Raw genomic sequence first — 18493 nt, forward strand, 5'->3', positions numbered from 1 at the left:
CCATGAATAAAGGGGATATTTATGCTAACTGATCTTAAAGACATTCAAACCACTTCTAAATGATTCAAAATGTTTTATCTTGAACAAATCTTTATCATGAATTAAGTCTTCCTTTGCCATGGACAAATTCTCTAAAATTGACTTTACACACTCATTTTCTAACAATTTTCAAAATTTCACAATCATCCTCCTTTTCTTCCTAAGTCACCAAATTAAAAAGCCATATAGTAATTATAATATCCAAAGGAATATGTCAGCCTTACATTGGGTAATTTCTAACTTAAAAAATGAACTTCAAGTTATTTCCCAATTTTCATTTATAAAGTTCCAATAAGAGCACTAAGAAAAAAGTAAAATGAACAAAGAAATTTTTTTTTTTATTTGTTTATTTGCAATGCTGGGGATTGAACCCAGGGCCACACATACACTCTGCGAGTAAGCTATATCTCTAGCCCTTAAGCAAAGAAACTGTGGAAGCTTCTTAAAAAAAAAAAAAAAAAAAAAAAAAAAAAAAAAAAAAAAAAACCCACAAAGCAATATACACTCCCCTTCAGTCTTTGGTTCAGATATCATGTAAAGTTTAATAAATTGCTAGTTTCACAAGTCTATTCAGTATACCATTTCAGAAATAATTACAGTGTCAGTTTATGTTTCTAGCTAAAAGAAAAAAGAAGACTGCTCAGCTGTTTCCATGACAATGCCACTTACAAATCACAATTTCAGAAGTGTCAAAGTTACTATTGACATAACATCCTATACCTATCAATTTGAATGAAATATCTCAGCTGTATACAAACTGAAACAATACTCACCTACAAATTGACTGGTATACAAGGTAAGATTTTAAGATCAGTTAATCCCTGAAATTCCAACTAATTATGAAATTAACCATGAAACTTTAGATATTTTTAAAGTCAATGTTCTGTCATTTCTTTAAAACCAGTATACCTGGTTTATCTTTAGAAGAGTTTACTGAAAATGTAGGACAACATATTTATAAGGCTGCAAGGAAAAAAATACAATTGGAATCAAATTAAATAGAACTGATAGGAGTAATATAGTACAAAGATAATGGGATGAAGGCCAGGGTTGTAGCTCAGTGGTAGAGTACTTGCCTAGCACGTGTGAGGCACTGGGCTCAATCCTCAGCACCACATAAGAATAAATAAAATAAATGTCTATCAACAACTGAAAAAAAAAAGGAATAGGCTGGCTCTAGAATCAGCCAGGAAATTTAAACCTACTCTCCACCATATTAAAACCAAATGTAGGTTGCTTACAAAGTATCAGGGACATAGTAAACACCAGTATCAATCACTCTCCACCTTCTCTTAGTCTTTTTTTTTTTTTTTTTCTTTTTTGGTACCAGGGATTGAACCCAGGGGTGATTAATCACTGAGCTACATCCCCAGCCCATTTAAATTTTTACTTTAAGACAGGGCCTTGCTAAATCCTAACCTCTTTACAGTAATTAAAAAGTCATATAAAGTGGCGCACACCTGTAATCCCAGTCACTCAGGAGGCTAAGATAGGAGGTTCCCAAGTTTAAACCAGTCTCAGCAACGTGGCAAGGCCCTTGGCAACTTAGCAAGACCCTGTCTCAAAATAAAAAATAAAAGGGCCAGGCACGGTGGCGCACACCTGTAATCCTAGTGGCTCAGGGGGCTGAGACAGGAGAATCTTGAGTCCAAAATAAGCCTCAGCAAAAAGCAAGAAGATAAGCAATTCAGTAAGACCCTCTCTCTAAATAAAATAGAAAATAGGGCTGGGGGTGTGGCTTAGTAGTCGAGTGCCCCTGAGTTCAATCCCCAATACCCCCACCCCCAAAAAAGAAGGGCTAGGGATGTGGCTCAGTGGGTAAAGTTCCCTTGGGTTCAATCCCCAGTACCTTCCCTCCTGAAAAATCACCCCAAAACAATGACAGTAAGAAACAAAAACTTGTGCAAGGCTTTGGGTCAGATGAGAAAGGAAAGGAGGGAGGGAGGGATTGTGAGAGAGCGAGGAAAGAAAAGAGAAATCTGATTTTTTCCCCCTGTATTCCTGAAGAAAGATCAAGAGATTTAGAGACAAAACAGATTTGAGGATTACCGGAATGGCTTAAACTAAGAAATATGGGGTTACCACATCAAGTAGAGTTATGAAAGGGTGATAAAAATAAGGAGATTGTCCAAACAACAAGAATGTAACTTGATCTTCCTACTCTGTGGAATTTCCATACTTGGCCTTGAAAAATCACAGACTTTCCTATTTGCTGGTTAAAAAAAAATAAATTCTCACCAAGAAGGAAAAAAAAGTATTTCTTTTACCATACACTTGAGTTAGTCAGTAGATAAAATTCTAACTTATAAAGCTACCCTCCTAGATGTTATTTCTAATAAATAAGTCTCCTCCACTTGTCAAGACTACCAGATTTGGTATGTGTACCAGAGGGTATAGCTCAAAGATAGAATGTTTGCCACCATGCATGAGGCCCTGGGTTTAATCCTCAGCATTGCAAAACAAGACAATCAGATTTTGGAAATTATTACTTTGTTCTACAAAAGTAACTTTACTTATGGGGGGGGAGGGATCAGATTTTCATAGCTTGCCTTCTAAATAATGTTACTATAGTAGTAATGTGAGTGACATCTCAGGTTTACTAGCCATGTCTATAGTTTAAGCCAGAAGAAAACCACTTTTTAAATACCCTATAAAACCAACGACCATTACCTTGGAAATTAATTACCGTTCATCTCCTTTAAAAATAATTTTAAAAAGAGAGAACAGAAACTACATTATTTAAAGAAAACAGACAAAAATAATCAATCTGTGATACCAGAAGTCAGGACTGTGATTACTCTTAGAATAAGGAGGGATGGTAATTAACATGAAAAATGGGCAGATTGGGGGTGCTAGTTATGTTTTTTCTTGACCTGGCTTGTTACACAGATATGTTCACTTTGTGAAAATTCAATATATACACTTAGGATTTGTGCTCTTATGTGTATTATACTTCATTTAAAAGTTTTAAAATATCTATCTAAACAAAGACTAAACTGTACTAAACTGTATCTAAGCACTAGTCATATTAGAGTAGCATATTCATCTTTTTTTTTCCTTCAGAAAAGCCAGCATAAAGTACTTTTATTGCAATAGCAAAATTTGAAACTCATACATGATGTGGGGGAAGCCAGGACAAAGCAACAATTTCTCTCACCAAATCATTACAATGGACAGCGAAGGGTAAGAGGCTGAGGGACAAAAAGACAGGAAACCTGGAGACTGGCAGAGAGCCAACTATCAAAAGAGAGGGGATGCCGAAGCTGCAGTGGCCAGCAGCGTTTTCTGAGAACACTCGAGGATGTGTCACAAAGACTGGGCTTCCACTGGGTGTTGAAGCCTATAAATAATACCTTCAATTTAAACTTTCAATTAAAGTTCTTAAAATTTACAAAGTGGAACTTGAATAACTTCGATATTACAAAAGTTCTAAAATCCATTAGAAAAACCACAAGATGGAGGAAAGAAAGAAGCGGGGGGACCTAAAAAACCCAAAACCAGGGGCTGGGGTTGTGGCTCAACGGTAGAGTGCTTGCCTAGTGCATGCCAGGCCCTGGGTTCAACCCTCAGCACTGTATAAAAATATATAAATAAAACAAAGATACTGTGTCCAACTTCAACTAAAAAATAAATATTTAAAAAAAAAAAATCCAAAACCAAAACCAGCCAGGTCACAAAGGTGCCTTCAGAGGTCCCTGGCCCCAGGGACAGATACCTATAGTGTCCAAAATCACAGTGAAAGTGATCTGCTTTCAAAAGGAAGATGGGTTCAGAGGAGGGTGGCAGGGCGGGCAGGGCTGTCGAAGTAAAGGCTCTCCCCTCCCCACTGCAGTTTTGGGTAGGGCTTTTAATTTTACCCAGGGACACTTCTCGCATAGGAAAGTGGCTCAGCCCTCCACAGCGTCTCAAATCTACTATGGCTTTGCAGCGCAGCAGCAAGAATATTTTGTATATAATAGATAAAAATGTCATGCCCCAAAATAAAATATTCTTGCAAACCTCATCCCCCCTAACACCAATTCCTATTCTAAAGTTAACCCATCACTTGTGCTGTTAATACCTGTCAAGGTACTTAAATGGAAACCTAGATCCAAAAGACTGAATTTCACCCCAAAATAAAAACAAAACGACTAAGGTGTCAGAAGCAAAGCTGAGTGACAGAACATATTTAGTCAGGGTAGATGTTTATACAAAGTGTAGTAGGATGCCAAAGAAAGTTCCGCAAGGATTCACCTGCACGACCGGATGCCTCCAAGGCAGATCCAAGAACAAGGAGCTGAGAGAAGAGCCACTCTGTCACTCTAGTTTTAGAAGCTTAACTTGGAAGACCAGAGTGGAATGTGGTGGGATGATGCCCCGGGTGCCCAGTGGCCCCATAGGCATAGTCTGGGGAGATGGTTAGTTTGGCTCTCTGACCCACACTCATCTGGGCCACCCCTTCTTCCCAGCCTCGGGTCACCTCCTGCTTGCTTAGCATAAACTTAAAGGGCTTATTTCAGTCCTGGGAAGAATCAAATTTCTTTCCATCTTCAAGTACCACGCAGGTCTGGCCACGCTTCGGGAAGGTGCACCAGACTCAGGGGAGGTGGTCTCCACCTGCATTCCCATGGCAGCAGTGACTGAAGACTGTTCCATGGCTCTGCAGACGCCCCTCGTCTCTTTCTTTTAATCTTTTATTTATTATTATTTTTTTAAATGTTGGTGTTGAGATTCGAACCCAGTACCTCACACATGCTAGGCAAGCGCTCTACCACTGAGCTACAACTCCAGCCCCATGGAATCATCTTTTTATTTCTTCATTTTCAAAGACTTCTTCCCACCCTCAACCCCAGTGCTAGGGATCAAACTCTAGGCCAAATGCTAGGTACTATACCACTGAACTTATATCCCTAGCCTCAAAGATTTCTTCAAATATATGTTTAGGTCACCTTCAATCCTTTCTAGAATAAAGAGTAAATGCTTCCCATGTGTCAGACCCTATTGAAAATTCATAGGTCAAATACATTCTACTATGGTGTATAACTAAAAAGAATAAGCTCTAACTAAAAAGAATAAGCCCAGCATGGTGGCTCATGCCTGTAATCCCACTGGCTCTGGAGGCTGAGGCAAGAGGATTGTGAATTCAAAGCCAGCCTCAGTAACAGCAAGGCGCAAAGCAACTCAGTGAGACCCTGTCTCTAAAATACGAAATAGGGCTGGGATGTGAGTTCACTCTCTGGTACTCCACCCCCCATAATAAAAATTTAAAAAAAATTTTTTTAAAAGAAAGTCTTCTATACACATCCTAACGACCCTATGAAGTACACATTGAGTAACCTGCCTAAAATTCAGTTTGAACCAAACTGGCTCTTATGCTTAAAAAAAAAAAAAAAAAAAAAAAAAAAAAAAAAAAAAAAACCTTAATAAATTTTTATGTTTTTAGAGTTTAAAAAACCTTATTTAAGGAAGTAAGTTCTTTAATTAATCTAAATGATTAATATTCTATTGATAAATAGCTTTCTGTGCAGTTAAATGATAAAATACAGGTGTAAAATTACACATAAGAAGTGGCTTCATATGAAATAACTGCAATTACTTGAAGGTGACACAAGTGCACACCAGTTATACCTTTCTTCTATTCTCTTCTTATCCATGAGAGGCTGCTTAATCCACTGGTTAACCAGTCTTTGTCCTTGAGGAGTTTTGCATTTATTCAGCAATGCAGCCAGAGACTGAGAGCCAGTAGTATCTTCAACAGAACCCTTATGAACAAAAAATAAAATAATGCCACACTCCATTAATGAAAAATAAACTATGCCATGAAAAATAATTCAAAAATTTTGGAGAAAGAACATATAATACTCTTCAAATATAAAATGAGAAATTTCAACAAAAATTCCTTCTACTGAGATCAACTTTCAACCTGTTTTTGTGTATTTTCAGCTATACATTCCCCCTCAAACTAAAATCACTTATAATTACTGCAATTTTAGACATAAAAACATCTCAAAATGTAATGTTAAAGAACTTCCGTTAATATACAAAATGACTCATAATGCTAGGACAAATATCTACATATAGCTAGGAAGTAGAAAAATAAATTAGAGCAATTTAAAATTACTTATATATTCTAAGTATAATAATATTTCAAAACATTCACATTCCTTAATAAGATTTTTCAGTATTTACAAAAGGAAAACATTTTATAGCTATTCAATAATTTTAACACACACGTTTTACCTGGAAAAGGTTAAGAGCTCTCACTGCTGCAATATCCAGTTTCATGTACTGGCTGAAGTCAAAAGTAGTCAGTTCAAACTGTCCAAAATTTGAATCATCTGATAAGAGTTCTAAAAACTTAATTATTGCAGACAATGATGAAACTGCAACCTAAAATTAATTAAAAATGAAAGATTCCTTTACAAGTAGGACTAATTCTAGAGAGTAAAAAAAAAAAGAAAAAAACAAATGAAGAATGAAAATAAACTCTGAATATTATTATTTTCCTTGGTGTTCCTCCCCCATATGAACCAAGAAAATCAAAGTTTAAATTATGGGGCTGGGGTTGTGGCTCAGCAGTAGAGCACTCACCTAGCACATTCAAGGCCCTGGGTTCCAATCTCAGCACCAAATAAATAAATAAATAAATGAATAAATAAATAAAATAAGGGTGTTGTATCTAACTACAACTAAAACATAAATATTTTAAAAAGTTTAAATACATCTCTGAAGATTAGAAAGCAATTTTTAGAAAGTGAAAATTACTTGAAATACCAGCATTATTTAAAATAGCTAAGGGCTGGGGATGTAGCTCAGTGGTAGAGCACTTGCCTAAAATGCATGAGCCAGAGTACCATAAATAATAAAACAGTAAAAAATGGAAATCACTCAAATGCCCATCAACACTAAAATGGATAAACACTGGCAAGTTTCCAGTATGAAGTACAAAACAATAAAACTGAACATAAGCTAGGCACAGTGGCATACCCTCTGATTCTCAGCAAAAAGCAAGGCACTAAGCAACTCAGTGAGACCCTGTCTCTAAAAAAAAAAAATTTTTTTTTTTTAATACAAAATAGGGCTGGGGATGTGGCTCAGTTGTCAAGTACCCTTGAGTTCATTCCCCAGTAACCACCACCCCCATCCCCCAAAAATTGCTGAACACAATCCATTGCACTCAACAGTATGAATAAATCTTACAAACTTAATACTGACTGGAAAAAAAATAGACTTGAAAGAAAGTCATGATTCCCTTTATATAGACTACAAAAATAGGCAAAACTGCCAGCGTGGGCTCTCTCCCTCTGGAGATAGCCAGCACTCAAGAAGGTGTATTCCTTGTTTTGCCCCAAAGGCGTCTCTCTTGAGATTGCCCCATTCTTCTTGAATATGTATCTACTTTCCTAAATAAACTTCTCTATGCCTTTGGAGGGTAAGGAGAAACTGTCAGGTGTGGTGTCACATGCCTATAATCCCAGTGACTTGGGAGACTGTGAGGCAGGATGATCAAAAGTTCACAGCCAGCCTCAGCAACTTAGTGAGATCCTGTTCTCAATAAAAATAAAAAAGGTATGTGGTTATGGCTCAGCAGTTAAGCACTCCTAGGTTCAAAAAAAAAAAAAGCAAAACTAATCTATTCCATTAAGGATCAGAACCAGAGTTATCCCTGTTAGGGAAAGGAAGCATAAGAAGAGCTTCTAGGGTTCCACTATTATTATGTTTCATGTATAGGTATGCTCAGTTTTAAGAAAATTCAGTTATATATTTTGGTATAAGTACTTTCTTATATGGATATTCATTTATTTTAAAAATATTTTATAGTTATCAATGGACCTTTATTTACTTATACGCAGTGCTGAGAATAGAACCCAGTGCCTCACACATGCTAGGCAAGTGCTCTGCCACTGAGCCACAACCCCAACCCCCCCATATGTATATTTAAACAAAGTAAGTTTAAATTATTTATATATATATCCTTTTGCCTAAGTTATCACTATAACAGAAAACAAAAAGTTGAATACATCAAACTGATATCAAGTGACAACTTAAACTTATTAAAATATATTTGAGGGGTTAGGGATGTGGCTCAGTAGTAGAATGTGTATTTAGCATGTGTGATAGCATGGGTTAAATCCTCCCTTAGCACCATTAAAAAAAAAAAAAAAAGTAAAATATACTTAACACTTAACTTATACTTAACAGTTACTTATACTTAACAGCTTTATTGTTAATGTACCCATTTTTCCTACTTAATAACATTTATCTATCTCTATTTGCTAAAGTCTATAACTAACGCATGGGCTGTTACAAGGAATCCACAAATGTCCAGTCAAGACTTTCCAATATTTTACCTTAAAAATACATCTCTAAAGCCATGCACACCTCTAAGATTTGACCAGCAACAGAAACTCCAACTGAAAGTTACACTGTAGCATCTTCAATTTCACCAATGAACATATACAATTCAAGCCAATTTTTTAGTTCAATTGCTTAAATGCAGCATTTATTATCCAATTATTATGTACTGCACAAACTTCCAGTTTTATTACCTACTAATCTCCATAAACTAATTTAACAGATAATGAAACTGCTCTCTCAGAAAGGTGAAGTAATTTACTGAAGACACCAAGAGCTGGTAAATAATAAAGCTGAGATGGGAAATATTACCCCTTTTGCCCTCAAGTCAGAGTGATCAAGCTCTCTCATGTGAAACTACTAAAATCCCTCCATACCCCAGGGATATGCGTCATTTAAATATAATTAACTTATATTTAGGGTTATGTTTAAAATTTTCCAGTCATTTCCTTGGAAATTAGCTTAAATATCAATGATATAGAGTTTCGGTTTTGATATAAGTGCACAGAGTTAACCTTCTAAAAAGTGACTATTATAATTTAAGAATAAATTCACATTTATAATCAACATACCTGATTCTCCATTTCTGGCAAGACAGCACTGTTCATCTGTTCTCCCTTTTTGCCTTTCAACAACCGATTTAGATCCTGATAAATATCTTTTGTGGAAAAGTCAGCTCTTTTTCTTTCTGTGATCAGAATTCCTCCTCTCTGAATAACCTATTTTATAAGAAATACTATAAAATACTATGATAAAAGAAAAGCTGTTAACACTAACAAATATAAAGTGACAACCGTTTAATAGATATTAATCCATATTAATTTGGGGGGTAGAGTACTGGGGCAAACCTGGCACCTTGCTCATGCTAGGCAAGCACAATACAGCTGAGCTAGATTTCCAGCCCCATATTAACTTTTACACACGTGATAGCCATTGGCATTATTACTTAATAATACATTTTTTAAATATATAAAGTTTAATGGAAATTTGAAGAAATGTGGCTATAACACTTTCAAAATTACAGACCCAAAGTACAAACTTAACAGATATAATTACTCATGGAAAACTGCATTAGATATTATCTGTGCTAAAAATGTTTAACATAGATTTGCTATACTGTAGAAGTTCTTATGGTATTTGAGGCCTACAAACTAAAAAAAATTCCTTAAGGGAAACAGCCTTTTAAAAATATCTAAACCGGCCAGGCAATGTGGCTCAAGTCTGTAATACCAGTGGTTTTGGAGCTGAGGAAGGAGGATCACGAATTCAAACCCAGCTTAAGCAACTTAGCAAGACCCTGTCTTAAAATAAAATATTAAAAAGGGCTGGAGGGGGGCTGGGGTTGCAGCTCAGTGGTAGAGTGCTCGCCTAGCATGCACGAGGCACTGGGTCCGATCCTCAGCACCACGTAAATGTAAAATAAAGATATTGTGTCCACCTAAAACTTAAGAATAGATCTTAAAAAACCAACCAACCAATAAACAGAAAAATGAATAAAAAGGGCCAGAGATGTGGCTCAGTGGTTAAGTGCCCCTGGGTTCAATCCCAGGTATATTAAAAAAAAAAAAAAAAAAGAGTTGGGGGTATAGCTAAGTGGTAGAGCACCCCTAGTTTCAATCTCCAGTATCACAAAAATTAAATAAAATTAATTAATTAAGATAAAATAAAAATATCTAAATGGCTAGGCACAGTGGCACACACCTACAATCTCAGCTACTGGGGAGGCTGGGGCAGGAGGATCACAAGTTCAAGGTAAGCATCAGTGAATCAACAACTTAAGGAGAACCTGTCTCAAAACACAGTATGCATGTATGTGCACATATATGTGTACATAAATAAAGAGCTTAGGATGTAGCTTAGTGAAAAAAGCCACTGGGTTCAATTCCCAGTACTGAAAAAAACCTAAACAATTATGTCTATGTAAATGGAACAATCAAAATTTGGTTAAAATAAAAAGAATCAGTAAAATAAGAGACTAAAAGTCCTACATGGAATATCAAAATGTAATACTAGGTCTGAGGGTGTAACTCATGTTTAGCTCTTGTTTAACAAGTTCCAGGGAATGGATTAGAATCCTAGCTCTACTAAAAGCAAAAAATCCTAAAGAACTACATGCTATTTATTTAATATATCATGCAATAATAGTCACTGTAATGGTTACTTTTTCGGAATGAAGGAAGGCAGAAAGGACATGAAAAAGGGAGATCTGAGAAAAGATGTTAGGTAGAAAAGTCTTACAAGAGCTTATTCTGGGTGCTGGAAATAGAACCCAGAGCCTCATGCTAGACAAGCACTAACCACGGAGCTACATCCCCATCGCCCCCCAGCCTTTTTTTTTTTTTTTTTTTTTAACTGTGCCTTGAGATTGTGATCCATCTGTCTCAGCTTCCAAATCACTGGGATAACAGGCATACTCCATGGTACCTAGCTTGATATCCTTTTCTTAAACTTTGTCATTTTTTTCTTTTCTAAAAATTTCCATATTGGCCTGATATCTTCTTAAAGGTAACTAAATTTCTTTCAAAGATAAACATCAAGGCCAAACAGGGTGGCACATGCCCATAATCCCAGCAACTCAGGAGGCTAGGATTATAGGTTCCACACCAACCTCAACAAATAATGAGGTCCCTAAAAAAAAAAGAGAGACTTTTAAATTATGTTTTTTGAAAAATAAAACAGCAAATTGCGAACTAAAGAACATTTCCTAGACTTAGATTCTCTGTCACTAAGACCCAATTCCTTACCTGCCTCAGTTTCCCCATATCTCCAGCAGTCTCTCCTCCTGGTAAAATACATTCCTTTGGTCCAATCTGAATCAGGAGAGCCTCCAGATTGGAAAATTGATCATTATCAGGGAATTCACACAGTCCTAGCTTCTTCTGTATGGTATCAACATACCCAACTCCAACCTGTCTTTGACCATCAACTGTGGACATTTTAACACCCACAACACCAATGGAAGCTGACATATCATTGTTACCAAACAGAATATCTTCAAACTGAGAAAGATTGCCAGGAGAAGCCTATGCAAAAATAAAGAAAAATTTTAAGAAGCTGTTCAATACTTTTAAAATCTTACTTGCAAACAAGAATTGTCCAACCTTAATTAATTTTATTAATTTTTTTAAAATTGCTCAACACCACATATTCAAATTATTGTTACACTTTTTATAAAGTAACATCCCCCCCTTTTCAGCTGTTTTCACAACACCTGGGCACATTTAAAAATAATTCTTTCAAAAGTGATTTTCAATTTTAAGTGTGGCCACTGGATTTATATACACACAGTTGTAAAGGTACTCAAACCAGTAACCTTTTAATTCTGCTTAAATTTCTACATTTTGCCAAACTACCCATATATATACTCATATACATATACTCATATTTTCACACAATAGTTATATAATATATAAGAGCAGTATAACCAGCTTAAGTATTGACCTTGGAAAGTCACCTCACTAGATCAGTTTATCTATCTGTAAAAGGCAGAGATTTTCCTACATCAATGATTTCCAAATAAAGGATTCTTGATTTATCTTCAATATTTCAAAAAGGTTAAAAATATCTCCTTAAGACTGTACTAGCTAACTAATGGTCTGATTTAATTGCCAGTGGAAGCTTCTACATATCTAAACCTAGGTTGCTGTTAATTTTTTGAGCACTGTCATGGTGCCTTAAATGGAAAATTCCATACCATAAAACTGTTTACACAAAAAATTATTTAAGGGCTGGGGATGTGGCTCAAGCGGTAGAGCATTTGCCTGGCATGCACGCGGCGCTGGGTTCGATCCTCAGCACCACATACAAATAAAATAAAGATGTTTTGTCCACCGAAAACTAAACAATAAATATTAAAAAATTCTCTCTCTCTCTTTAAAAAAAAATACTTTAAAAAAATTATTTAAAATTTTGTATAAAATTACCTTCAGACTCTGTGTAAAAAGTATACACATATGAAAGACAAACGAATTGTGTTTAGAGTTAGGTCTTATTCCAAAAATATATTATATGAAAATATTTCAAAATCTAAAACATTTCACGTCTTAAACATCCAGATAAGGGATACTCAATATGTATTACACATGCGATAATCACAGTTCTTCAAATAAGCACAGTAACAGCCAAATTTAAGCACAGGATGCTCATTTATCTTCTCATATTTCTTAACTCTTTGTAATTATGGATTGCTGATTAAATCTGGACCAAGCTGGACATGGTAGTACATAACTATAATCTCAAGAGATTAAAGCAAGAGGACAATAAGTTTGAGGCTAGCTTAAGCAACTTAGTGAGACTCTGTCTCAAAATAAAAAATAAAAAGGGCGAGGGATGTAGTTCAGTGGTAAAGGGCCCTTGGGTTCAATCCCCAATACCTCAAAAATTAAAAAAAATAAAAATTCCTAGCAAAGTCTACAATGTGGGATGCTAAGTTTTTCCATATGGAATGAAGATTGAACTACACTATATTTGAAGTAGCTTCATCAATATACTGAGTATTATATGACACAATGTGTGTGTGTGGGGGGGCCCACAGAAATTTAAAACCATAAAATATCTTTAAAAAACTTGTAATTTTACCATTTATGAGGTACAGATATAGGAGAAGTTTGAAGGACTTGCCATACATTAGACATTAGGGACAGAGGAAATGAAATCTGCTATAATCCAGAGCACTGTCCCTCTTACTACACATTCATTCCTTTCAAGAATAAACCTCACCTTCCCCACATTTTAACATTAATTTATTCCAGTATTTGAGAAAACACTTTATATAAGTATTGTGTGTGCACAAAAACATGGCCTTTCAGATAAGTAAGGAAGATCAGTTGCACTAATTTCCTTGAAGGCATTAGAAGCACGGTGACAGTGCTCAAATATGATCAACATTCAAAATTTCGGGCTGGGGATGTGGCTCAAGAGGTAGCGCGCTCGCCTGGCATGCGTGTGGCCTGGGTTCGATCCTCAGCACCACATACCAACAAAGATGTTGTGTCCGCCGAAAACTAAAAAATAAATATTAACTCTCTCTCTCTCTCACTCTCTCTTTAAAAAAAAAAAAAATTCAAAATTTCCATGTTTATATAAATATACATTCTAACAGAGTAAATACAAAGATACAAATGTGTAACAAGTGTACATAAGTGAGATAATGCAAATTATTTGCTATTCTTTAATTACAGTAAAATAAAATCCTTGTTTAATGCTGGAATTCAACTTTATGTACAGGATATTATCAATAGTTTTAACTATGACAAGGTTCAGAGTATTCGAAAACATCTTATAATGGAGAGCTACTAAATTTCCAAACACATGAACTGTAACCTTTTAACAACCACATGCTAAATTATATGAAAGTTTCTCAAAGCATTTTATCATCACAACCTGGCTAACATATTAAACATCTAGTTAAATACTTTGCAATTTTTTCTACCCTTAAAAAAAAGGGTTTATTAAAAAGGAAGATAATTACCTTAAATGCCAAATACCAATCATTTTCCTTGGATGCCTTATTTCCAGCTCTGTTTTTATAAACTTCAACTCTATACTGACGAACAAGTAGAAGATCTTTTACAAAAGATTCAAAATTCATTTTACTAAGCACAACACTCTGCAGAGTCTTTGCTCCTAAAAAACAAATAAATAAATAAATAAATTTTTATAATTTTGATAAGTGTTCAAGCACCTAACAAGCTTTCCAGCCCTGGGTAACTAACTCACTCAATTAATTGTTTCTGGAGGAACTACTGTATGCCCCAGGAGCTACAGCAGATAAAGGGTATAAAATGGTGAAAAGATTTAACTCCCCTGGTCCTGTGGAGTCTACAAATTAAAATTCTGGAAGAAATATAAAGACAAAAGAATCAGTACATGCATATAGCCAACTTTTTGTTGTTGTGGTTTTATTTTGGTATGGGGGGACTGAACCCAGGAGAGCGTCCCTGGCCCTTTTTTGAAACAGGAACAGTGACAAGAGGCTGAGGCAGGATGGTCACGAGTTCAAAGCCAGCCTTGGCAAGACCCTGTCTCAAAATAAAACATAAAAAGGTCTAGGGATAAGGCTCAGTGGTGAAGTGCTCCTGGGTTCAAACCCAAGTATTATAACAAAAACAAAAACACTAAAAGCTGGCTGGGCATGGTGGCCCACAACTGAAATCCCAGCTACTTCAGAGGTTGAGACAAACAGATTCCAAGTTCAGTACTAGTCTATTTCTCAAAATTAAAAAGTTTTAATTTTAAAAAGAGCTGGGAATGTAGCTCACTGATAGGGCACTTGTCTAGCATGTGCAAAGCCACCCCCACCACCCCCAAAAGTCATTATTCATTCACATAGCTCAAAATTCAAAGGTTCAAAGGAGTACTGCAAAGTCTTTCTTTCACCATTGTCCCCTACACATCCAGGTCACCAATCAATTTATTACCTGCTCCACACAGCACTGGAGCTACCCCAAGCATCCATGATCCGCCAACCTCAACCCCCCAAGAAGCTGGGATTGCAGGTGAGCAGCCACAGAAATGGGGCAGACCGGAACGCAAGTTCAAACTCAATGGTTAACCAATAGTATCAGTACTTTTCTAAACCCTGCTTAGCAAAAATTTGGACTAACAGCAGTGTCCCAAGTGCTAATATAAACCCCCAGATTAGCACACTCAAGCAGCAACCCCTATCAGATCCCTATTGCCCTGTTAGAGTTCTGTTTCTATTTACACTTGCATAAGTCCTACTCTTACACTCACTCATCCTTGCCTGAGGATTTCATTCTTCCAATTCGTGAGATAAGAACCCAGAAAGAAGAAATTGGCAATGAGCTACTGGGGTCTGCTGAAACACTGGAAGTCACAGTCTGCCATTAAGAGCTGCAACATGTCACTTAATGGTAATAGAGAAGAAACAAGACTTTCTGAGCTGCAGAGGCTTGCAGCTTAGGCAGACCCACCAGTCAGCTTAGAAGTGGAGAAACTCCAGTTTCACAACCACAAAAAAATTTAAAATGACACTCTTCACAATATCAAGTTATTTGTTTAGTCCAAAATGTTAACAGTTCCACAGTGGAGACGCGGTCTTACATGAAAAATAGTGTTTCAGCTACGTTTGATTGGCAGATATCAATTTCTTTGTAAAATAAATAAAACCACCCACACTGTCAAGTAGAATACTAAATTTTCTCCAGACATGGTATCCCATGCCTATAATCCTTGCCTTGGAAGGCTGAGGCAGGAGGATCACAAATTCCAAGCCACCACGGGCAACTTAGTGAAACCATGTCTCAAAATAAAAAATAAAAATGGCTAGGAAATGGTAGAGAGACCCTGGTTCAATGCTAAGGAGGGATGTTCAGTTTTTATCAAATACAGATAGCATGAATTATTAGTTTAGAGTATACACTTGCTGTTGGGTCTGGTGGCTCACACCTCTAATCCTAGTGACTTGGGAGGCTGAGGCAGAAGGATCACAAGTTCCAAGGCCACCTATCTCAACATAAAAAGAGCTGGGGATGTGGCTCAGTGGTAAGCTTCCCTGGGTTCAATTTCTGTAGCCCCACCATCACCACCAAAAATGAAAAGATAATGGCAGGGCTGGGGGTAATATACAAATAACAAATATAAATAAATAAATGGCAGCAGAGCATAGTGGCACATGCCTGTAATCCCAGAGGCTCAGGAGGCTGAAAAAGGAGGACTGCAAGTTCAAAATCAGCCTTAGAATCTAGTAAAGCTGTATGCAATCCAGAGAGACTGTGGCAGGGAATAGAGTGGTTGAGTTTCCTTGAGTTCAATCTCTAGTGAGAGGAAGAAAGAATGAGGACCCGAAAAAAAGAAAAAGAAGAAAAGGAAAGGAAAAGATTTGTACTCAAAATTTGGGACATAGCTTAGGCCCCAATCAGGTAATTAATTTTACATACCAGACAGAAATCCCTACTGCCAACAGACACCCTAAAATTCACTCAAATCTCAAATCTCTAGGTTGGTCCCTTAAAACATTTCTTATAATCTAATCCAAACTGCAATATCTACAGACCAGGCAGATAACAAATGAGCAACAGAGATCCAAGATAACAGATCTGATAGGTGGCATATAGCTTCAACAAAGACCTAAGTAACATGGGACCTGTAACAAAAAGGTGATAAAGGAAGACTCTGGACTCTTTAGGTCTGAGGGAACACTAACTATTCAGTACCATTTTACTGCTGAACTACAGGAATATTTCTGTCCAAAGTTTCCAACTTGGCGGATTTTTATTTTTGTTTTGCAGTGCTGGGCCCTGGGCCTTAAGCACACTAGGCAAGCACTCTACCACTTAACCATACCCCAGCCCCAGATTTTTCAAAAGAATCTCACAATACAAATTTTTTCATGAAATCTCCCAATTTAAAAAATACAATCAACTAATTCAAATTCTTATCAAAGCACTTTTTAGGCCTCAGTTTTCATCTCAGTAAGTTCAACAAACCCGCATTTTCTTGGAATTGAACAGATCTGCTGTTTCCGTAGTTTGCATTTAGAAAGCAAGTTGCATGAAAATTACAAATACCTTTTCTAGATTATCATTCAGCAAAACCAGTACTCAAATTCTCAGAGGCCTATCTAGGCTGCAGCAGATTTAAATATCCTAACCAGCATTCACTATGCATCAGAACTTCAGCGTACAATGGCAGGCCCCATTTAAATTATTTCCCACTTTTGCATAGCACAGAAGGTAACAATTCATTTGAATTTGCCCAAGCCTTCCCCAACTTCACTACTGAAAAGTCCTCTTTCAGGAACCCATCAGTCCCAGGCAAACCAGACTGACTGATTGTTCCATTAATCCAACTAGTTGAACTCCATCTAAGTTTTCTTGTGCTTGTGACAAAAAATCATTTTAAAAAAATCCATAAGGTGTGCTGGCACATGTTTGCTACTCTAGAGTCTAAGACAGGAGGATCCCAAGTTCAAGGCCAGCTGGAACAACTTAACAAGACCCTGTCTCAAAGTAAAAAATAAAAAAGGGCTGGGGGTATATGTAGTTCAGTGATAGAGAGTCCCTGAGTTCAATCCCCAGTACCCTCACACACAAGGAATGAAATATAATTATAACATGTATGAACCTTGAAACAAAATATCACATACTATATGATTCCATTTACATGCCAAGTAGATACTAGCTGCTTAGGGCTGGAAAGATTTTGGGGGGAAACAGGGACTAACTAACAAAGGGTATGGGTTTCTTTTAAAGAGATGAAAATATTCTAAAATTTACTCTGAGGCTGGGGACATGACTCAGTGAAAAAACACTTACGTAGCCCGGCCCTAGGTTCAATCCTCAGTACCATTTGAAAGAGAAAATAGGGAAAGGAGCTGGATGTTTTGGCATGCACCTGTAATTCCAGCTACTCTAGAATTGAGGCAGGAAGATCTTGAGTTACAGGCCAGTCTGGGCAACAAAAGAAAAATGCATTTAAAAAAAATAAGGAGAAATGACAGGTCTAAGATTTGTCAAAACTGGAAGTACAGCCTCAACAAGGAAATCATTCTACTCTAAAAGGCTCCTCAAAAACTGGGATGTATAGAAATCACTGAGGATATCCTTAAATGAAAATTCCAATTTGGCAAGTCTGGAGTGGGGCCTCATATTCCAAAACTCTAACAAACACCCAAGTGATACCAATGCTCTGGTTTGTATACAATACTGAATAAGATTTCTCAAAAGAGTATTGGATTTTAGGTTTGGGCAGATGAGGAGGCCAGAAACAAACAGAAAATTGTTTTCCATGGAATAGGAACTAAGAATAAACAGCAGAAAAGTTTAGAAAAAAAAAGAGGAACAATTGTTATGAGTCAAAGGAGGGAGAACAGAGACAGAACAAAGTAGTATGAAGACTTTGGGGCAGAAAATTTAGATGCATTAAGGGTTGCAGAAATAATATGGGAAGTCAATCTCCTGGTAGGACAGATATGGATGGATTTTAAGAATTCAGTGCAATAATTTAAAGAACTATTTCCTTCTGTTTATTATCTTAAACTGTATACAACACATTGTTTTGTGGTACTGGGGACTGAACTCAGGGGGTACTTTAAAACTGAATTATATCTCTGGCCCTTTTGTATATTGAGACTGAGTTGTCCAGGATGGCCTTGAAT

The 18493-nt window shown here is 36.5% G+C and overlaps 1 protein-coding gene and 1 pseudogene across 4 annotated transcripts in view; both read right to left on the reverse strand.

The window, feature by feature from the left end:
* Msh2 (mutS homolog 2) overlaps positions 1-18493 on the reverse strand; it is a 69574-nt gene that overhangs the window by 47233 nt on the left and 3848 nt on the right. For 3 of the 4 annotated variants that reach the window (XM_021725830.3, XM_005324487.3, XM_078029245.1), the window contains exons 2-6: positions 13844-13998; positions 11118-11396; positions 8946-9092; positions 6259-6408; positions 5647-5780 (exon numbers count right to left, since the gene is read on the reverse strand). In XM_021725830.3, coding sequence (XP_021581505.1) covers positions 5647-5780; positions 6259-6408; positions 8946-9092; positions 11118-11396; positions 13844-13998 — 865 coding nt within the window. The remainder of the gene's footprint in view (positions 1-5646; positions 5781-6258; positions 6409-8945; positions 9093-11117; positions 11397-13843; positions 13999-18493) is intronic. The other variant, XM_078029244.1, reaches the window with a different exon arrangement.
* LOC101971598 (peptidyl-prolyl cis-trans isomerase FKBP1A-like) lies at positions 926-4647 on the reverse strand (annotated as a pseudogene).

The sequence above is a fragment of the Ictidomys tridecemlineatus genome, chromosome 12, assembly GCF_052094955.1.
Source record: "Ictidomys tridecemlineatus isolate mIctTri1 chromosome 12, mIctTri1.hap1, whole genome shotgun sequence".
Classification (NCBI taxonomy): Eukaryota; Metazoa; Chordata; class Mammalia; order Rodentia; family Sciuridae; genus Ictidomys; species Ictidomys tridecemlineatus.